Here is a 23562-nt window from a genome sequence, read left to right as displayed (position 1 = left end):
TTATTGAATTGCATTATAAGGCAGTTCAGTTAAATTCCGTGCAGTTAAACTGTATTATATGGCAGTGTAGATGGGGCCTCAGAGATAAATGTGTGATTCTTGAGAGGTCCATTCTAAAGAACCATAAAATAATTTGGGATATTAAAATTTGTGATATATACCATGAAGAACTGACGCAACTAGTTGTGTCTTGACCTGAAGGTAGACTTGATCAAGTCTCTGTATTTTTTTCAATATCTGTACCATTGGCTTTATATTTTATTAGTTAGCCCTGTCCTTCCTTCTGTGTGCCCCCCCCCCCCCCAGATTTAGATTCTGTGTAAACCAAAAGATGGGGCTGAAATTCACCTAAAATGAGAATTATTACCACTTAGAAAGCATTTGGAAGAGACCGTGCTGCCTAGCTGTTATCCACATTGGTCCAGGTACTTCATTCTCTTGAAGAAAAGTATGTGTAGGACCAATCTAGATGTCTTCTGGGTCCAATCAAGGAACATGGACTCCAAAGATAAAATTACTTGTGTTTACATTGGATTGGAAAATCTCAAAGATAACACTTCCTCCTGTGACTCAATCCCAGTGGCATAGGATACTTTTATATCATCCCCTTGGATCTACAATTAAGGCACAATGTTTTTTAAAATGTATCTTATAAACAAAGCTGAAATATTCACGGGATGCCTTCTTTTAGTACAATTGGCATATTCTGACGAAAATATGAAAAGATATCTTCAATGCTATGAGATTTGCTGGTAAATATATTTTATATACATAATTCATCTATCTAGGATTTGATATTAAATTTTACAGGAACATTTCTCCAAAATACTTGGGATCAGAAATGTTTTGGATTTCAGAAATATTGATCGCTTTTAAATATTGTAATTCCTATGTTTGCATGCATGCACATGATCAGATATCTTGGCGATGAGTCCCATATTTTGCACATAATTAAATCCATGTTTCATTTACCCTTATATATAACCCGAAGGTAATGTCATACACAATATTTTTTAATAATGTCATGCATGCAATGAAGTTTGTTTACATTGCATGTTTGTTTTCCCATCAGAAAGCAAACAATATTGTAGCAACTATGTAGGCAATTTTGGATTATGGAGCATTTTGGATCTCAGAATTCCAGATAAGGGATGCTCATCGTGTATCCAATCCCTCCTTTCTTCTCTTATTGTCCCACTTCAGTTTGTTGTCCCCAGATAAGCTAGTCTAGCATATTGGAGTGGTATATTATAGATGCAGCTTAACTAAATAAATTCTCAGCTGGACTACCCATGTACAGTTTAGAGATGTGGTTCCCAACATTTTTTTGACCAGGGACCACTCTGACCAGGAGCCATTCTCCATCACTAGTACCAAAGGGTTACAAATCAGTTTTTGGTCAACTTTAGATTCTATTTGGTTAGTTGGGGTGCTGATTCAGAAAATTGCATTGGATAGACAACATCAGCTTTAATTTCTGATACAGAACATATGCCATCCAGTAGTTGCCATCTGCTTGCCCACAGAAAACTATATTTAAGAAGCCTCGGCACTATAAGAGGGTTTTATGAGACCAATCGCTCTCGTTGCAACGGTGTAGTAACGGTGAGGCTACTGATCATATTTTAGTTCTTGCGGATCACTAGTGGTCCATGGACTACAGGTTGGGAACCACTAGTTAAAAGCATAATTCTGTGCATGGAAATATACATTTGGGATATGTCTTAACCATCTTGCCTAGTGCCCAGGCCAATGGAAGACGGCATTACAAATAGCAAGTGCACTATTCCTAGAAAATGACTATTCAGTGCCTCCTTATGTAAAGCATTTCCAGAGAAGAAGTGCCCTCATCCTCCTAAATAAGTTGGTTGCTTAATTCTTGTTTTTGAAGGACAGCATTCCTGTGTTTGTGATAGTTGCATAGAGGAGGGGATTCTAACTTTTGTAATTTGTCATTGAAGCTTTACCTCCTGTTCAAACCTTCTCCTGTCCACACAACTATTAGAAGTACAAGATGCCTGTTTTTTTTATTTAGTTGCCCCAGTTTTAGTATTTGAGTAGCTCAATTACCAGAAGTAAAATATACAAATATAATTCAATTGTGATGGATTCGAGGTGCACAGGTACATAATCTTGAAGTTCCATGGCTTCATCTTATGAAAGCCTGAAATTTAGTTGAGGTACCACAGAAGTTGAAGTCTGTATTGTTGAAATACTAATATGGAAGAACATAGAATCCCATATTAAGACTCTCTAATGTGGAATTCTAAGGACTTCACGAACCTACAAATCACAGAAGTTGGAGCCATGGGGCTCAGAGTTGTACGGCAAAGCTAAACTGTGTCCTGTCTTAGGTCCTACAATGTATGTGGTGTATTTGTTGGAAATTAGAGACAACTGTGTCATTCAAGCATATGTTGGAGATGAGAAGAGAGATCTTGTCATCAAATCACATTAAACAGGAAATTTATACGAAATGAGGTGGGAGGCAAATGATTACAAGGACTTATGCCTAATTATGATGTAATTTTGTGCACTATTCCTCTGTTTTTCCTTCTTTAAACCTCTTTCCCAATTCAGATATAAGACATGGAGCTGGTCCAAAATCAAACTGTGAGTCCTGAATTTGTCTTCCTAGGTTTTTCCAGCTTCCCTGAGCCCCACCTCGTGTTCTTTCTCATATTTCTCACTGTATATTTCACTGCTTTACTTGGCAATGGGCTTATCTTGACCACGGCATGGCTGGATTCTGGGCTGCACTCACCCATGTACTACTTCATCCGACACTTGTCTTTCCTGGACATCTGCTACACTTCAGTCACGCTGCCCCACATGCTAAAGAATCTAGTGACTGAGATAAAGACAATATCTATTCAGAGCTGTCTAATCCAGCTTTACTTCCTAGTGGCTTTTCTGGGCGTTGAGTGTCTCCTTTTGGCTGTAATGGCATACGACCGCTATGTTGCTATCTGCCACCCTCTTACATATGTTCTCTTCATGAACAAGAAGCTGTGCACAGGGTTGGTAGCAACCTCCTGGGCCTGTGGCTTCCTCAATGCCATGCTACACACCACCATGACTGCTCAGCTGCCCTTCTGTGCTTCTCATGAAATTGAAAATGTGTTCTGTGACATTCCACAGCTTCTCAAACTGTCTTGCCAGGACACGTTCTTGAACCAAATCACATTGTTGGTAGTCACCTTGATGCTTGGTGTCAGTCCTTTTCTATGCATTATGGTTTTCTACATCCACATTGTGGGGGCAATCCTGAGGATCCGCACCACCCAGGGCCGTCATAAAGCATTTTCCACTTGTTCCTCACACCTGATAGTGGTCACCATCTTCTACAGCACCTGCATGTTCAATTACAACCGACCCAGCTCTTGGCATTCGGTAATGATAGACACCTTGGCATCTGTGCTCTACAATGTTGTGACCCCAGCACTGAACCCAATCATCTTTTCTCTGCGGAATAAAGAGATGAAGGAAGGTCTGAAGCATATACTCAAACTCCAAATGTCATTTTTCCTCTAATGCTAGCTTAGTAATCAAATCCCATGTGTTACCTGTCAATCAGCATGAGTAAATTTTAATACAGGCTGTACTATTAAATTTGTTATTAAATGTGCTTAAATGTAATTGGTGGTTGTTATTTTGGAGGTGAAGTTCACTCCCTTTGCTTAGTGTCTTTCTTCAGTTGTATGGCAGAATACTCAAATCCATGGCCTTAAAAATAAGTAATAAAAAATGGTGGTTTCTCTCATCTTCTGCTATGTATGGCTCAATGCTATAGAATCATCAAAGTTATAGTTTTGTAAGATCTTTAGCTTTTCCTGCCAAAGAGTGCTGATGCCTCACCAAACTACATACTCCAGGATCCCATAGCATTGAGCCATCATAGTTAAATTGGTGTCAAATTGCTTTAAGGACCTCATCACATGAAGTCACTAATGTGGGCAACAGCAGGGGTAATCAGTCATCCCGTACCTCGCAGTGCTGCTTTCCCCACCACATGAGGGAAAACGTCACTGTCTGGTTTCCCCCTGTGCTTGCCCCATTATTGACAACAAGAACACAAGAAGCCTCCCATATTCTCCTTGCCTCTTAGGATGCATTCAGCTCAGTTAAGGGATGGAGCCCTGACAGAAGTAGCTGTACGTCATTTGATAGGCTATGGTATGATTTGATATGGTAGGCTCCATCCCCAAACTGTGCTGGATGCACCCTACGACGGGTGAAAAAGCTTGTGTGATGAAATAGTGTAGAGCTAGCCATAGCCAGAGCTTGAAAAACTGGGTACAGTATTATTATCTAAACATTAACTTTTCATCATTGAACACTCTAACTACTGCCCTAAGTTGGTCCTTGATCCATCAGGGAAAATAATATGGGAAAGGTTTAAAATAATTAAATATTCCTCAGATTTGTCAAACCTACACCTTTGTCCTGCTAGCAAAAGCAGGCTGAAGTTTTTGAACAAGTCACTCCATTTTGCACAAAATTTTATTTTGTCCAGAAAAATTGCATTTATGTGTAAGAAAAAATCCTTTTCATAAAATTTCTGTTAAAAAAATCTAAAATGCAAATTAGAAGATAAAAGGGAACAAAATGCTCCCAATCTTTATCTGGGGGGAGGGGCAGCTTTATCATTCTTGCATGTAAACACGGAGAAAATATTCCAATATAATTTTTTACCAAGGGCATTTTTTTTAAAAAAAGATGGCATTTTACTGCTTCTCATATGTTTTATGGCAAATCAAATATCTTACATGGATGCAAAAAAAGTCATCTTACATCTATATGACCCAGCCCAAACTATATTTCAGTATCAAAATTGGGCAGAAACCAAGAGGTCACAGTTCTTCCTAGCTTCCCTGTCTCATTTGGAACACGGAGACCACTGCCTGACAAGAGTTCTTTTCACAACTTCAGTTTCTTCTCTGTGATGGAGCTGAAAATCTCCTGAGTCATGGGCACATAACATCTTTCTGAATCATCTAAGAAGTACAGGGGATCATTGATGATGATGGGGTCAAATCCTTCCTTCACCAATTGACCTTTGCGTTGTTTGAATGTCTCTGTGATCTCCAGAGAGTCCTGCAAGAAACACAAGAAATGAGCCCGAGTCAATTCAATCACATCAGGGCTACAGCAAGCCAAGAACAACAGACAGAGCAGTAAGATGGGTATAGTAGTAGGGTGGTGAATGTCCTATCACGCTCCTGTAATCTTGAACCACAATTGGAATGAAACTTGGCAGCTATACATTGACCATTCCTTAGCCAAAATGTTTGCATGTGCAGTACATAAAGAGATGTCTTGGAGATGAGACCCAAGTGTACGCATGAAATCCATTTATGTACCATATACACCTTATACACACAACCTGAAGACAATTTTATATGCAATATTTTCAATAATTTTGTGCATGAAACAAAGTTGGTATACAGTGGACTATCAGAAAGCAAAGGTCACTATCCCAGTTGCCCATATGTAGAATTTTGGATTTTGGAGAATTTTGATTTCTGAAATTTAGATAAGGGATATTCCATTTGTACCACCAAATTTCAACAGAAGTAGAAGCAGCAGAAGCAACTGCAGAATCCTAAATGGAATTGGGAGTCCTTGGTGGAAGGAAGTTGTCCACTAGGAAGTTGACCACCTCTTCTTTAATTAGTCTATCCAAGATCTCCAATTTCCCATTACTTGAGTTTTCATGTTAATGCCATTGATAGACCTTCCCAATCACATCACCTTCTCAGAGATCTACAATTCCTGGTTTGCCTATCCTATTGTTATTTCTTTACTAGTTGCACAGTTACAAATCCACATTAGGGAGTATAGCAACAGAAAGCTATTGCACCTGGACACGAATGAATTGAGGTATGGCATAATTTGGTAAATAATCTTTGGAATGGAGGTATAGCTTCTTTCCATCAAAGGGATGTCCTTCTTTGAGCCGTACGGCAGCCATCCCAATCTTTCCTTCATGCCCTGAAACAAATAAGAAACGTATGGTTAAGGGAAAGAGCTGCATGTTACAAGCAACTCTCACTTTTAGCTGCTACTAGGGCAGTGATGGACAACACACAACCGCAATGTTTTTATGGCAGAAGGTAGTAGGCACTAAGTGTGGACTTGTGTACTGAGTGAGAAAGCAAGTTCTGCCTTGATTGAACATTTGAGCGATTTTAAGAGTGGGAGATTTGCAATGCTGAAGTAACAATGCCATAAACTTCATCCGGTTGTGTCTCTTGAGTCTACCTCTTCACCAATTCCTTTTCTCCTCCCTTTGAGATTCCACAGCCAATTTGGAGAGGCAAAGACATTCTGAATTGTGAAGTGGTCCGTGATGTTAGAAGGTTAGAAGAAGTAAGGAGAAGTTCAAATGATCTTGTATGCTGAAAGAACATATGGTGATAAGATCATATTTTCTAGTTCTGGTCTTCTGCCTCTCATACAGATTCCAACCAGAGGAGCACACCATAAGGCCACATTATTGGATATGAGACATAATATCACTAAGGTGCATTTAATTACATTTCAAACCCACCTGACACTGGTACTCCATATACATTAACTTCCTGAATAAAGTCGACTTCTACCAGGGTCGCTTCAACCTCTGTAGTGGCCACGTTCTCCCCTTTCCAGCTGCAATGAGAGGGAGGGTTAATATTAATGGATTTAGTAGAAATGAAGGTTTATGGTTTTCTTAATAGTCTGTCTAGTTGTCCAGATCAGCCACATTCCACCCTTTTTTCTAATTATATTAGAATGGCACATATGGCTCCCTACTGACTGATCCATGAATGGGTTTCATGGCTGACCACTAGCTAGAACTTGAAACTCCCAAGCCTTGAAACTCGCAGCTTGGGTGTTCTGGACTCATCGCTGACCCTGGAAACCCAGGTCTCAACGGTGGCCAGGGGAGCATTTGCACAGTTTATTTATTTTATTTATTATTTGAACTTATATGCCGCCACTCCCCTGGGGCTTGGAGCAGCTTACAAGAACAGTTAAAGCTTGTGCGCCAGCTGCGCCCATACCTTGGGAAATCTGACTTGGCCATGGTAGTCCACGCTCTGGTTACATCCCACATAGACTACTGCAACATGCTCTATGTGGGGTTGCCTTGGAAGACTGCTTGGAAGCTTCAAATGGTCCAACAGGAGGCAGCCAGATTGCTTATCGAAGCAGCATTCAGGGAGCATGCAACCCCTTTGTTAGGCCAACTCCACTGGCTGCAATTCAAAGTGCTGGCTTAGCCTATAAAGCTCTAAATGGTTCTGGCCCAGCTTACCTGTCCAAATGTATCTCTCCCTATGCCCCATCTAAGAGATTAATATCATCTAGGGAGGCCCTGCTCTCAGTCCTGCCTTCTTCGCAGGCACAACTGATGGGGACGAGAGACAGGGCCTTCTAAGTGGTGGCCCCTCAGTTGTGGAACGCCCTCCCCAGGGATATTAGATCGGCCCCCTCCTTCTTGACCTTTCAGAAAAAAAGTGAAAATGTGGCTATTTGAACAAGTCTTCAGAATCTAATGCAACAGCCAAACACGGTATTAGAAGAAAGTGAACATTGGAACGGATCAGACGACAATTTATGGATAATGAGACTAACAATGAAGGCATTGGTTTTATATGTTTATTGGATGTATTTTTTTATTTCTGTTAATTGTATATTGTTAGGCATCAAATTGCTGCCTGGTTGTAAGCCGCATTGAGTCACCTTACGGTTCGAGAAAGGCAAGATAGAAATATCGTAAATAAATAAATAAATAAAAAGAGTCTATCTGAAACTTCTATGCTACACTCACTCTTTTAGTACAACGAAAGATCAGGTCTCATCAAGGACTTGATGGTGTTGATTCCTGGTGCCATTCCCCAAGTTCCTCTGGGAATCAAACCAAAGTTTTCCTAATTCATAGCTTCCCTCCCACCCCACCTTTTTATGTCTGTGCATATGCCACCTAGAATTTGCATGGGAGTCAAACCAGATGTCCACAGTGGGATTTAGTTCCATGTGAACATGCACATAATTTCCCTATGCTATAGAAGGCTCCTGTTATATGCAGGTGCCTCATCCTGCTGGTTTGTATGTAATGTTCCCTTACTTGGTCCATGGCCCAATGGTGCATGCATCATAGGCATGATGATGCCAACAAGACCCAAGGATGCAGTAGCCACCTCCCCAGCACCATCTTCTCAACAAGAAGGCAGAAGAACCTACTCATATTATGGAGTAGGCGTTGAGACTCACCGGAAGGTATCTCCTACCCGATCCTGGAAATATATAAATCCTTCATGGTCTTGCATCAGAAGATCACCACTATTAAAGTAGCAGTCTCCTTTCTTCAGGACATCCCGAAGCATTTTCTTTTCTGTCTTTTGCACATCTCCCGCATAGCCTTCAAACGGGGCATTCTCAGTGATCTTGGTTACCATTAAACCAGTTTCACCTTGAAAGGAAAAGAAAATCAAATAGAATTTGCAAAGACCTATTTTCCCACAGAACCAGGCATTAGGCTACCTTCCATTAATGCATCAATAAATGTTCTTGAAGTCAACCTTCACTATTATTCTCCTCAGATACATTTGCATCTGCCATGAAAAGTACTTCAGAAATTCTCATACTCTCTTTCCATAATTTTCAGACTGCTAGTTAAATCTGTTTCAATGCAAAAAGGAGTCTTGTGTGACCTCAAACAGAACCAGTGCAATTCAGCATAAGCTTTTATGGACTACACACCCCTATCTCAGTCTGAGTTGAAGTGCTTGTTTTATTAGCTTACCTATAGCCACTGGGATGCAATATCCTTTCTTGTCCCGCACAGGCTCATCTTTCTCAACGTCATACTGAATAAATTCAAACTTTATCAGTTTCTGAAACAGAACAGATGAGAAATGGCAACATGAACCCATGAGGTTTAAATAGACGTACGATACATGGTAAGTGTAATTATGTTACCATGAGTTATTATTAATTCCTGTAGTTTAAAATTGTAGTTTTACTTGGATTGCAGCCATTTGTAAATATTTTATACATTCTGTATGCTGTGTGTCTATTAAATGTTTGTGGCTTTATATTAATATATATTATGCATTAAATACTGACCACAGTTTCTTACAGTTTGTCATTAAGCTAGATTCACACAGATAGAACATATTTTCCTGTTTGGAAATAAGACAGAACCTTAGTTAAAGTGGCTATTCCCAGATTCAGGTGAAGTAAGTAATTATTTCTCAGATTTACTTAAAGAGACAGGGTTAGAAATGTTGGAACTAGCAACGTTCTTCTTGGTGAGCCAGTGAGAGTGAAGTGGCTTAAGCATTAGACTAAACCTCTGGAGAACAGCATTCAAATCAGCCATGAAAATCAACTTTGTGATTTTGGAAAAGCCAAACTCATTCAGTCTCAGAGGAAGATAAAGGCAAACCCTTTCTGAACAAATCTTGCCAAGAAAACCCCATAACCACTCTATAACATCTTCATCACACGAGAGAATGAATCTATTTTAAATCCGATTTCTGCCTCCTGCAGAATTTTTGGGGTTGTAGTTTAGTGATGATGTTAATGGCTCCTCCCTAAACCACAAACCCCAGAATTCTGCAGGAAGCAGCAACCAGATTTAAAGTGGATTCATTCTCCATTGTGATGAGGTCATTAGAAATGACTTGATGCCATACGACAGCAGCAGAACAACTTGCTTTTAGCTAGATGGAGTAGAGTGGATTCCTATCCAAGGTCTATGGAGAATCATAAAATGGCTTTGTCATGGGCACAAGGGTCTACTCATTGGCTGTGGAATACAGTCTTGCTATTATTATTATTATTATTATTATTATTATTATTATTTTACTGACACAAGAACACAGTATGTCACAGCAAATGAGATATGTATTGTGACGGCGCGAGTGGTGCCACCTATATGTAGAACTGTAAGTTGCAAGATTTGAATTGTTGTATCATGCCTGATTTTGCCTTTTTACCCTGTAAATGTATAGTTGGATTGATTGGTTATTTATAGCTGTCAATCAATGTTGTTTGCAACAGTTATATTGCTTCCTCACCTCAATTGTTTGGCTCCACCTCTTCCTGGAGCAGGACAGTGTTTCCTTTTTCATTCCACCATCAAACTTTCTATCAGATGGATGTGAGAGAGAGACTTGGCTCTAAAAGCCCTTCATTAAGTTTCCTCTCAGCACCAATTCTGAGGTTTTTACCCTTGAGACTTATGCTTCATGTTCAGAGCAACCTGAACGATGTTGGGAAGTCTCAAGCGCCTTCAACCCAGTTCCTTTGGCACCAGAGGAAGGCCTTGTCCCTTCAGATATAGGCCATTGGAATTGGGGTTGTGATTATTCCGATATTCACAGCCATTGAGGAAAGAGGAAACTTGGAAAAGCTTCTCAGCTGCAAACTCTTTGGTCCCAAGACAAACAGAGACCATGATATATATTTTCCTTCATCCCTTTGAAACTTCCAGCTTATTGCCTTAAAGAGATAAGTCTTTGTGAACAATAAAACTTATTTTGAATTATCTACAGTGTTTGGGTCTTTGAGAGTTCCAGTTTTCTAAAGGAGGGCAAAAAGCAATCCCCTGGAGAAAAGATGTCACGTCCATGCCTCTTTCATTAAGAGTTATAGCCCCCAAGCGCGACGGCACATATATGCTGGATTTCATATCACAAAATCACAAGGCCACCTTACTTGGATCTGCGTGCATCACACAGTCCTAGACACGTGGGAAGTGTTAGACTTGTGATTATTATTATTATTATTATTATTATTATTATTATTGTGTCAGGAGTGTCTTGAGAAACTGCAAGTTGCTTCTGTTGTGAGAGAATTGGCCTTCTGCAAGGACGTTGCCCAGGGGATGCCCGGATGTTTTGATGTGTTACCATCCTTGTGGGAGGCTTCTCTCAGGTCCCCGCATGAAGAGCTGGACCTAATCCGCGCTCTCCCCGGATTCAAACCTGCGACCTATGAAAAGTACTGAATGGTCACTTTATAGCTGACATAATGCCTGGGTAATCAACCCTGCATAAAACTGGATCCTTCCCAAAATCAGGATATATTTAAGCTGTAAATACAGAAACAATCTTCTTATCATGTTTTCCCATAACCAATGCAACTATCAATGTGTAGAACAAAACATTTTCCACTCCTTCTTTAATCAAAGCTTTAGCACCTTATGGAAATCCTGAAACCTTTTAGTGTGATCTTATTACCTTGATTAAAAAGTTGGTTCTCCCCACAGCTCCAACTTTCCCAGTGTAGTTAACAAACCCAGCATTCCCCTCAGTAGCTCCATACATCTCATAGATATGTATGGGTCCAAAGCGGTCCAGAAATTCCTTCCAGACTTCCATTCGCATGCCATTACCTATTGCTAGTCGGACACTGTGGTCGCGGTCATTGTCTTTCTGCAAGGTAACAAGTCAAAATAATAATTATTGAACTACATAGAATAGTTAAAGTAATAGTTACTTCAGAAAGCCAGGCAGAGAATCTGAGGGTCTGACTACAAAAACATGGTGGTCAACATGTGTTGCATCAACAATTACCCACTCTTCCCCTTCCCCTTATTCACTAGAATGAGCTTTTCCTGGGCATCCTAGTAGGACAGAAATAACTCACAATATAAATGCATCAAAGTGACAGCTTCCCAAGGGCTTCTCTTGAGGTGTTCTTGCAAATCTTTAGGAAGACACCATAATTCCAATGACTACCAGTAACGGAACTAGATCTCCTCTCTTTGGACAGCACAGAAACCCAGAGTCCATATAAATAAGTTTTCATGAAGACGAATGGGAGGGGAGAAAGGAATATATAAACATGAATGACTTTAATGGTGATTTTTGAATCTAGGGCTATGCACACAATCCATTTGAGAACACTAGACTGGTATAATTTTTGGAAGCTGTTGGTGAGGAAGTTGAGCTGTGCTAGCAATACCATAAATGATATTTGCTGGAATAGCACATACTGTTTCCCAACCTTCACAAAGAGATCTTACTTGGGAGAGGAAGCATTCATGGTTTACACAAGCCACAAAGAAGTCCAACTGCTAGACTAACTTGGTTACACAAGTATAAGTTCCCAACAATATTCCAAACAGAGACTCCATAGGATCACACTGACTTTGTTCTTACACCTGTTCCATGGACTCAAGTGTGAAATTCTGTAGGACAATCCAATTTCATTCTTCACAAGACACTATTCCAAAATACTTGACCTATCTCATTGATTACCTTTGGCGCATTGCACACATAGCGCATAATTTCTCCTACATACTGGACTACAGTGGCACGGTATTTTCTGCAGTCATCCCAGTACTTTGTAACAGAAAATTTAGGTGTCAGGACACATGTAGCTCCTTGTAGAAAAGACAGAGAGGGTATTTATGAGTCAGGTAAAGAAGGATGCTGTTTTCTAAATACAATGCACATGAAATTATTACAATGCTCTATCAACTGTCTCTGATCAATATTTAGGCACTTCTAGGCCCCCGTGGTGGCACAGCAGGTTAAACTACTGAGCTGCTGAACTTGCTGACCGAAAGGTTGACAGTTCCAATCCAGGGAGCAGGGTGAGCTCCTGTTGTTAGGCCCAGTTTCTGCCAACCTAGCAGTTCGAAAACATGCAAATGTGAGTAGATCAACAGGAACCGCTTTGGCAGGAAGGTAACAATGCTCTATGCAGTCATGCTAGCCACATGACCTTGGAGGCATCTTCAGCTTAGTAATGAAGATGAACACCACTCCCCAGACTTGGACACAACTAGTCTTAATGTCAGGGGGAAACCTTTACAATGCAAAAGATAGAACTGTGTACAGAGCCTACTTTTTGGAAAATTGTCTCCTAATTATTGGTTGTAGTTGTTTTCAGCACTATGGGAAATCAGTAAGCCCCTGTTGTACTCAGAACTTATTATACCTGCATATTCTTAGGCAAGTAGGTTATCGGCTTGCAGCTTCAAAATACAACATTGCACAGAGAGTGGAGGTTTCCTTTGGCTCAATGATATGTGGCCAGCGAATCTGTTTTATCTGCAAACAATGTGACCTTGTACAACTTCTGTCTATTTGTCTATTTAACTATTTATTTAGTTTAATCTTATCCATGGAGAGATTAATGATTAGTAAGGCTGGTAAATGTTTGATTTGGGGGCTCCAGCAGGCAGATATATGTGGTTACATTTAGCAACTAAAGGTACCACATATACTTATGTATAAGTCGACTTCATGTATAAGTTGAGGGCCAGTTTTGTGGTCAAAATTATGTATTTTGATATAACCTAGGGAAAAGTCAAGAGTCATTTAATGGAGAGGAAAATACCAGTTGTGCCTCAGGGGGGCAGCTGTCCCAACTGCCTTTCTTTGTCATTTTTCCAATCAGGCATTCAAAGGGCTCAAAAATGGCACCACAGCAGAGATAATAAAAGGAATTGATGCTTCTTTTAGGTTTTTCCCTTTCACCACTCTACTCAGAAAAGAGGAATGGGTTCCTTTTGGTGCCAAGATCAGCGTAATCAACCACATATTTTCCCCAGGTGAACTTAGTGTAAGAAGGTGGTCAACAATCTCCAGTTCTCTGCAATAACCACTCTGTTTCTCCTGCCATCATGCATGCAAATATACATATTTCCTTTAAGCATGGGTGCACTCATACTGATATGTTGATATACAATTATGTGCACATATTTTCTTGAACATCATTAAAATGTAAAACTGGGAAAGAATAATTTCCTGATGTGAATAATCAGGTTACCACCTGGCCTCCCATCAACCTGCCCCACCCAGCGCTAATTTGTCCCCCGACTCCACAATAATGGAGTATTGTCCACATGCCCAAAAATCTAGATTTTCTGGAAAACGATGGGGTAAATGGCAAGGTTTTTGAACCAGATTAAAGCCCAAAGAACTGCATTCTAAAAGAATAGTCAAAAACATTCAGAAACATTGTGTAGTACAACAGCTACAAGGCGAGTACAAGTTTTGGGGGTTTTTTTAAGTTCATATAGACCCTTGTAGCTAGTCTCTGTTGAGGGAGCAGATAATTTAGCTGCCAGGGGAGCAGGGCTGGTTATTTTCCTTGTATACATACTCTTATTTCTCAAGAAATGTAGCTTATGGAGCACTTTGATGGTAGATGTCTCTGAGCATGTGCTGTAAGTAAAATGGCTTGGACATCCCCTGATGCCTCCCACATATTTTTACACTATATGCATAACCGTTTCATACATCATCCATTCTTGCCTATCACACCCCCTACAGTATAGTCAGCCCCCATAGACATCCTATACATACCAATGTCGATGCATGATGCAATCCCAGTCAATGCAGCTGCATGGTACAATGGGAGTGGAATGTAGACGATATCATTTGAATGGGCCTCACACAGGCTGAATAGAATAGCTGCTGATAATGCTTTTCGGTGGGTGATTATAGCTGCTTTTGGTAGCCCTGAGTTAGGCAGAGAAAAGGCTCATTTCACAATCTGAAGTAATTACCTCAATCAAAAAATAAATACTTCCAGACACACAACTTGCTTTCCCATGCCCACAAGGCCTAACACCATCCACACACTCTGTCCCTGAATAGTTAAGAGTAGAAACACCAGTTCTAGGATATTATTTTAATCTGGATCTCAGAACAACCAGAACTGTGATTCCTAAACATTTTCTGTATTCTGTAACACATCCTATAACATGCAGGTACTGTGTTGAAAATAGAAACTTTTAATTGCAAGCAGACCAAGAGAAGAAGACCAACAGACACATTGAAGCATGAACTTTCATGGATGAAGAACTCACTCTAAGATGCATGAACATTGTTGCCTAAGAGCGTCAATAAGTATGTATGGTTGACTTGCAGATTGACTATATACACTTTAACCCTTGGTGGAGTTTGATTCCAGGACCCTTCGTGGATATCAAAATCTGTGGATGCTCAAGTTCCATTATACAGTGGTTTACAGCAAAATGGTGTCCCATAAAATTGTCAAATTAGGGCTTGCCTTTTGGATTATCTATTTCTATCTACCTACCTGTGCATGGATGAATCTGTGGACAAAGAGGACTAACTGTACTGTTTGATTATCTCATAGTTATAATTGACTTGCAGAAGTGCACTTGAGTGGAGAAGAGGCTGGGGACCATCACTGGTTAAAATACGCTTGCATTCACTGTGAAGGTTGGGTCAAATTTAATTTGAAACTCCCTTCAACTGAATCATTTAACCCAGTGGTTTTCAACCTATGGATCCCCAGATGCTTTGGCCTATAACTCCCAGAAATCCTAACAGCTTGTAAACTTGCTGGGATTTCTTGACCAAAACACCTGGGGATTCACAGGTTGAGAACGACTGACAACCCAATGCTCTGCCTGGCAGTAAGTCTCCAAGGTATTGGAAACTTTGGTTTTCCTAGCTGGAGGCACCAAGAATTGCAAAACATGGTGTACACAAAGTACAAGAAAATATTTTGCAGTCTAACAACATGGTCTGTCATTGAGGTTATATCCGTTATCCTCACCTGTGGTTCCAGATGTGAAAATATACAAGGATGCTGATTTGGAAGTTACATTGGCTCGGAAAGAAGCAGGCACTGGTTCAGCTGAGCTGGATTTGATCTGTTCCCGCAAAGCTTCCACACCTTCAGTTGGAGAGTCATCGCTCAGGTAGAAAACGCGTACCCCTTTATTGTTTAGAGTAGGCAAGACGTCTTCAATTGCGCTTTGAAAGTCTTAAAGAGAAAAAAGAGGAGAAATCTGAATGGACTTCTTAAGCATTCTTTTTGGGAATCTCTTCTGTCTTGGAAGGTCAAAATGTAAATTACTCATGTAGAAATTATGTAGTATATTGCTTATGAACCACTTCCACCAATGTAACTTTTGCACATAGAGCAGTGCTGGGCAAACTTGGGCCCTCCAGGTGTTTTGGACAGCCTACCGGCTGTTAGGAATTGTGGAAGTTGAAGTCCAAACACCTGGAGTGCCAAAGTTTGTCCATGCCTGATATACAGCCTATTCATAGAGTATGGCTTTGTGGGAGATATCACATGCAATTGTTAAATAAAGTAGAGCCTCACTTATCCAACCTTCGCTCATCCAAATTTCTGTAGTATCCAATGCAGTCTGCCTCCCACCTGGAATAATGTCCAGGGTTGGAGAAAGAAAGAACCCTTGTCTGTTTTGGTGCTAAATTCCTAAATACAGTAATTACGACATAACGTTACCATGTATTGACCTGCTTTTTCTGTCGATTTGTTGTAAAACATGTTTTGGTGCTTAACTGGTAAAATCACAATGTAATTTAGTAGGCTTTTCCTCAATCCCTCCTTATTATCTAACATTTTTGCTTATCCAACGTTCGGCCGGCCCGTTTATGTTGGATAAGTGAAACTCTACTGTACATATTAAAATGATACAAGCCTCTATAATGTAGAAGTAATACAGTTTGACACCACTTTAACTGCCATGGCTCAATGCTATAGAACCCTGTGAAGTTGTAGTTTGTTGATGAACCAGCACTCTGGCAGAGAGAGCTAAAGATCTAGTAAAACAATAACTTCAGTGGTTCCATAGCTTGAGACATGTCAGTTAAAGTGGTATTAAGTGGCATTCATCCTAGTTTTGGTTGTGCAATCAAGATTCTCATCAGCAGCCACCCTAATAAGGCAAATACATGCCACTGGCACTTTTCAGCAGAAGCAGCTTTGCAACTTGTCGGTGATTTGCCTTAAAACAATAACTTTTTTGTATATACCCAGAATATTTGCCTTTGCTTTTGTGATTACTGAATCATATTATCCACCAGGCTGAGTGGTCTTCAGAAAGCTAGTATTTATCAGCTTCAGTCCATCAACTATAAAATGGGATTCATGAAGGTGTTACCAAAATTCTTAAGATGGCACCAAAGTAAGGTCGCTAACTTCCTCAACTGAGGGTTGGAAAATATGCTCCGTATATATCTGGCAGGTGTCAGTGTGTGGCATTCTCTCCACCCACCTTCTCCTCCATTAATATTTGACTTTGATATGTTGCTAATAATTATTGCTGATTCTGAGAAAGTGATGTAAAATTATGAGTTACATGGGTATGTGGAAGGATGATTGCAGGACCATGGTTTGGCAAATCAGCACAATTGTACAAATGAAGAGATGTGCAATAACAAAGGTGTTCATCCTGATATGTACACGCTAGCTGTGATCATGTGACTAGCACGGAATAAACATATCCCTCTTGGTGCAACCAGTCTTATATCTAGGCAGCCCTCACCTGGCGTTGTCAGTAGCACCTTGGCTTCACAGGAGCTGATCACATGTAACAGGGACTTAGATCGGATGTTATAGTTGACACAAGCCATGGTACAGCCAATCTTCTCCAGGCCCATCCAGATCCAAAGGTAGGCAGGGACATTCTTTAAAAAAACAGCCACTGTTTCCCCTTCTTTCAGGCCCACATGGCTTTGTAGCACTCTGGCCACCTTACTGCTCCAGTTGTCGATGTCTCTGTAGGAGTAGACTTCTTCTTCAAAGAGAATCAGAGGCTTCTCTGGTTGTTTCTGGACTTTCTCTAAGAAGATGTCCAGTATGGTAAAGGGCGGGTTGCTTCTAATACGTTTTTGAGACCTATATCCCACACATAGCATGGTGAAGAGGAAGGACAAATCCAGCCACAGGTAAGGAAAGAAAATATTCCCCAAGAGGGGCATAAGGATCAGGAGTCCCACCACAACTGTCAACAGGCTTCCCATGGCTAGGATTAGGAGTTAGCGTCAGTGAACCAAAAGCCTTGAATTGTCCTCTTGCATGGAAGGCAAAAGCAAAAAAGCAGGTATGGATGAGACAGAATTCACTCACCTCTCCTCGCTTTCCCGCAGGCTGATTTGATAACACACTTGGATCCCAGTCAAGTTACTTTGATTTACGCAATCAGTACTGTGTTCTTTGCTCCCTACCATTCCTATCCATAGTACCTCATCTGGCATGCAACAGGAATATCTTACAATTTGCCAACTAGGTGCAATCGTCTATCACTGTCAACAGTTCCTCCAGATTCCCAAAGGCTTTCATAGCCGGAATTACTGCGTTGTGAGTTTTCTGGGCTGTATGGTCATGTTCCAGAGGCATTCTCTCCTGACTTTTTGCCTGCATCTATGGCAGGCATTCTCAGAGGTTGTGACCTCCAGATTTCAGTCGGGGATCTTCCCAGTATGCAATTTGAACAAGTGAAGACTGTTGGGTAAAGGACTGGACAACGTTGAAAAATGAGAAGGTGCTGACCCTGGAGGGATTCAACCTGAGGGTAGGGTGGCACTCGTACATTTGGTACGGTAAGACCAAGGTGGAAAAAAACTTTGGAAATCATTTTATCAGGTCCACCCTGATAGAAGTGTGGGACAAATATAGAAAATACTTCTATAAAAAAAAAACCTCTCTGGATTTCACCGATCGAGGCTAGCAAGAGGAGGCTCTTAGGATGGCAACACTGGCCCACAAATAAAGATTTGGTGGAAAAAAATAAAAATAGCAACACTTGGAAACTTAAATCACAAGAAGAACTTGCTAAAAAATACAAAAACTTCACATGGCTGCAATATTTCCAGACTAATGAGATATTTAAACAAGATGAAAGGATAGGTTTTGAGGAGAAAGAGACTATATGGGACAAAATAACAAAAACAGAAAGGAAAGTGATCTCTAAAATATATAACCAATTATTGGACTGGGAAACGGAAACGGAGGAAATTAAAAATTGTATGGTAGTGTGGGTAAGGAATATAGGACACCGGATTGGAATTCAGGGATGGCAACAGATCTGGAGAAGGAAATTGAAATATACATACTCGGTAGCATTAAAGGAGAACTGGTTGAAGACCTTCCATAGGTGGTATATGACCCCTCATAAGCTGAGTTTAATGTATAGAAAATATCCAAATGTATGCTGGAAATATAAAAAAACAAACAGGAACCTATTTCCACATGTGGTGGACGTGCCCAGAAACTTCCAAATACTGGCGGACTATACAAGAAGAAACCGAAAAAATCCTAAAAAGAAAGATTCCACGCAATCCAGAGTATTTCATCTTAGGCCTTACAGATAATGAATTAAATCTAAATAATAATGAGGACGTCCTGTTCACATATATAATTACTGCAGCACGTATAATATTTGCGAAACACTGGAAGGAGGAGCAGATCCCAACTGTAGATCAATGGTTAGAAAAACTATTAAATATAAGGGATATGGATAAATTGACATATCTCCTGAGGAACAGCTCTGGTAGTCCAGTGAAACAAACAGACTGGACATGTTTGGAGGATTATGAGAAGAGTAAAATTGATAGATTATAAGAAAACTAAATAAATAAACAAACAAATAAATAAATAAAATCTGAAAAGGGGAGAGTCACATATGGCAGAAAAAGAAATGGAAGGATCCAAAATTAACTAGGGGACTCTCCCTGAAGTTAAGGAAAATTAGAAGACACAGTTTTATTACTGTTTGGAAACAAAAAGGAAGTCATCTTTTAACTTGTTTTGTCTTATATGCAAGTGTGTAGTGTAGTGTGTAGAGGTATGTATGTTTCGATGTAGATGTGATACCTGTTGAAATTGTACCCTCACCCCCCTCCCCCTTCCCTCCCCCTCTCCTCCCGTCTTTTTAATGTATTTTGAAAACTTAATAAAGATCATTTAAAAAAAAGAACAAGTGAAGACTGAATCACTTCACTTCTTCAACTTCATGGTGTGATTATTTTTTTAATTTCATATCAAAAGCATTGCATAAATTAGTATAAAACTGATAAAAATAGAAGGTGTGCAGGCAGCTAAATATCTTTTTACCAAAAACGGGCAACAGCAACGGCATTGTCTGTAGCCTCCAACAATTCCTCCTCTGTACATGAGGCTGGGCACAGTGGACAGGCATACAGATGCAGAGTTGTCTGTTCTGCTCCACAGTCACACAAGGTATGGGATTATTTTAGGTAGTGCCATTTTGCCAGGTTGTCTTTTGATCTGCCCACTCCGCTTCTGAGTCTGTTCAGGGACTTCCAGGTTGCCCATTCTTGGTTTGTCCCTGGAGAAAGACCCTCTCGGGGGGGGGGGGCATCCAGTTGGGATTTCCTAGTTTAGCTGCCCAGGGGGTACCCTTGCTGTTGCTGGAGGGATGCCAAGAGGAGTGGTAGTTCTCATAAAGCTTTTCCTTGATTTGAGTCTACTGGGAGAAGGCTGGTAGCCATGATGGTTTTCACAGTGTTCAACCTTATTTCTCTCGCATTTAGCAGCAACTTTCCCATCGCATATCGGGGGCAGGGGATGCCAGCTAGCTTGTAGTTTATCAACAGGTGTAGGTTTAAGACATCCTGTGTTTATTATGCATGTTTCATTTAATGCTATGTTCACCTGACCTATGCCAAACAGGGCAGGCATACTCAGCAGTTGAGTAAGACAAGGCCAGGACTGATGTTCTTATTAATTTTGGGTCTGCACCGCATGTGCTGCCAGTAAGTTTTCACAGGATGTTGTTGCGTGCAGCTACTTTGTGCTTGGTGTTCAAGCAGTGTTTCCTATATGTTAGTGTTCGATCTAAGGTGACATTGAGATATTTAGGATGGAAACAATTTCAAGCTCTTGACCTTCCCAGGTGACTTTCAATTTCCTGTTGGCTTCATGGTTGCATAGATGGAAAGAACACACTTGTGTTTTGGCAGGGTTAGGCTTCAGCTGGTTATCTTTGAAGTAGCTGGAGAGATCTTTCAAGGCATTAGTAAGTTGTAGTTCAACTGTTTCAAAGTCTTTTGCTTGTGTTGTTAGGCCAAGGTCATCAGCATATATAAAGCTCTTTGTGAGTGGAGGTTGTGATTGATCGTTAGTAAAGATATTAAACAAGGTCGGTGCAAGAACGCTGCCTTGGGGTAAGCCATTCTTTTGCCTCCTCCACCTACTTTTCCTGCCTTGAAACTCCACATAGAAGCTACAGTTTTCTAGGAGAGTCTCAATAATTTTTGTGAAATCATAGTCTCAGGTAATATGGTAGACTTTCTGCAGCATTTTCCTAAATTGCACCGTTTCATAGGCTGCTGTAAGTTTGACAAAAACTGTCCCAGTAATGCAACTTTTCTCATATCCTTCCTCGATGTACTCAATCAGATTAAGAATTTGGGCTGTAGAGTTTTTCCCTGGTCTGAAACCTGCTTGTTGTGCAATAAGCTGGGGTTCAATAACAGGTCCTAATTGATTTAGTAGTCATATACTTTATATAGATGACATAGGAGCGAGATAGGCTGGTAGTTCCTGGTATTGGAAGGATCTTTACCAGGTTTTAAAATGGCAATTATCTTAGTTTTCCTTCATAGTCTAGGAATCCGTTTGTGTACCAAGTACTGATTGTAAAATTTCAAAAGCCAGTTTTTTGCTTTGGGGCCCAGGGGTTTGATTTGCTCCATCATTAAGTCATCTAGACCAGGTGCTTTACCAGTTTTACATCGCTTAATAGCTTCTCTGAGTTCTTTCAGGTTTATGGGAGATGTCAACTGGTGGGTTTCAAGTTCTGGCTCCCTTTTGATTTTCACCTTTACTTTCCTGCAATTGGTTTTCCCGTTCTTAATTAGCTGATGTGCTATCTGGTCTGGTGTTACGTTTGCATGTCCACAATTGACCAGAGGGTCACTATCCAGGCGTCTTGAGAATCTTGACATGTCAAGATTCTCTAGTAGTTCTATCCAGAGGACCTTTTAAGCTTTAGCTATGGCTGTAGATAATTTTTGGCCTTCTGCTGTAGTCTCGTTGCTGTATGGATTCTCTTGAAATAGTCTGAGATATTCCTGTAGCTGATTTCGTGATTCTTTGTTTAGGCCTGAAAAATGTCAATGATTTTGCTCCCCAACTTCAGGGGGGTTGATTTTTCCCTCTATATTTGTATGGACTTCAAGTGTTTCTACAATATTTATTCTTAATTTATTTGTTGTGGAGATAGAAAACCCTTAGAACCAAAGAGACAGAAGGGATTCAAGAGCTATCTAGTCCAAGCCCCTGCCATTAAAGAATACAGTAGAAATCCTCCACCCACGGGATTGGTACCTAGATTCAGCAACACACATCTGACAAAATATATCCTCTCTCAGAGTTTAATAGGTCATCTGAGTGATTCTATGGCAACTTCTGGTGGAAAATATTCATTTCAATATAGTTTGTTATTATCCATGATTTCCTGTTTCCATGGTAAGTTCAGGAATGTAACTCTCACAGATAGTGGGTTGTACTGTACACAAATAAAGTCCTTCTGGAAGATAACCATCCAACCTCTGTTTAAAGATCTCCAAAGGAAAAGGATCTATTACCTTCGGTGGCCATCTCTTCCACTGTTTTTTTAATAATACTAATACATTTTTGTCATATATATCCCACACGTAGCATGGTGAAAAGAAAGGACAAAACTTAGGCTAAAACCATGAGGGTTTTCTTGGCCAGATTGTGTTGTCACCATTGCCTTCCTCAGATCTGAGAAAGAAAGATAGGGGAGAAGGGGGGACAGGGAGCGAAAAGGGGGGACAAAATAAAGGGAGAGAGGAAAGGAGGCATAAGGGAGGGAGAGAAAGAAGGAATGTGCCACTGCCTTCAAGCACCTCCCTGTAACTCCTCTCCACCCCGTGCCGGAGGAGGAGGAGGAAAGATAGGAGCAGCTGAAGCAGCATGGGCATGGGTGCTGGCTGGCTGTTTGGCTGGCAGAGGGGCCCCAGCAGCCATTCCGGAGGGGGCAGAGAAGGAGAGGGCCAAAGGAGGTGGTGGCAACCCCGCTGGAAGGGATTGTTAAACCCTCTTAGGGGTCGCAAACCACAGGTTGAGTACCGCTGCTCTAGACATTTGCCAAGTCCTCCAGAGCAATTCTCTGGTAAGTGTCCACCGATAGTCATTCCTTTCTCTATGGGTTGCTATTATCTGTAGTTTCATGTTTCCACAGTAAGTCCAGTAACATATTCCCCGTGAATACGAAAGTAATACTGTAATATGCATGCTCCTTACATGCTTTCATAGAATCATAGAATCATAGAATCAAAGAGTTGGAAGAGACCTCATGGGCCATCCAGTCCAACCCCCTGCCAAGAAGCAGGAATATTGCATTCAAATCACCCCCGACAGATGGCCATCCAGCCTCTGTTTAAAAGCTTCCAAACAAGGAGCCTCCACCACACTCCGGGGCCAAGAGTTCCACTGCTGAACGGCTCTCACAGTCAGGAAGTTCTTCCTAATGTTCAGATGGAATCACCTCTCTTGTAGTTTGAAGCCATTGTTCCGCGTCCTAGTCTCCAGGGAAGCAGAAAACAAGCTTGCTCCCTCCTCCCTGTGGCTTCCTCTCACATATTTATACATGGCTATCATATCTCCTCTCAGCCTTCTCTTCTTCAGGCTAAACATGCCCAGCTCCTTAAGCCGCTCCTCATAGGGCTTGTTCTCCAGACCTTTTATCATTTTAGTCGCTCTCCTCTGGACACATTCCAGCTTGTCAATATCTCTCTTGAATTGTGGTGCCCAGAACTGGACACAATATTC

General features: G+C 40.8%; 2 protein-coding genes across 2 annotated transcripts; one reads left to right on the top strand and one right to left on the bottom strand.

Moving 5' to 3' along the window:
* Positions 1-561: 561 nt before the first annotated feature.
* On the top strand, positions 562-4706 carry LOC132778070 (olfactory receptor 5V1-like). Its single transcript, XM_060780688.2, has one exon. It carries the CDS (start codon positions 2590-2592, stop codon positions 3532-3534), a length of 945 nt encoding a protein of 314 aa, XP_060636671.2. The 5' UTR covers positions 562-2589; the 3' UTR covers positions 3535-4706.
* Positions 4486-17936, bottom strand: LOC132778068 (long-chain fatty acid transport protein 2-like). The gene is made up of 10 exons (XM_060780686.2): positions 17285-17936; positions 15541-15750; positions 14316-14471; positions 12258-12382; positions 11235-11429; positions 8792-8882; positions 8260-8458; positions 6554-6651; positions 5864-5994; positions 4486-5097 (listed from the first exon to the last, which is right to left on the bottom strand). Exons 1-10 carry the CDS (start codon positions 17760-17762, stop codon positions 4921-4923), a joined length of 1860 nt encoding a protein of 619 aa, XP_060636669.2. The 5' UTR covers positions 17763-17936; the 3' UTR covers positions 4486-4920.
* Between the last annotated feature and the right edge of the window lie 5626 nt (positions 17937-23562).

The sequence above is a fragment of the Anolis sagrei genome, chromosome 6, assembly GCF_037176765.1.
Source record: "Anolis sagrei isolate rAnoSag1 chromosome 6, rAnoSag1.mat, whole genome shotgun sequence".
In the NCBI taxonomy this organism is placed as follows: Eukaryota; Metazoa; Chordata; class Lepidosauria; order Squamata; family Dactyloidae; genus Anolis; species Anolis sagrei.
This window is presented reverse-complemented; position numbering and strand designations above follow the sequence as displayed.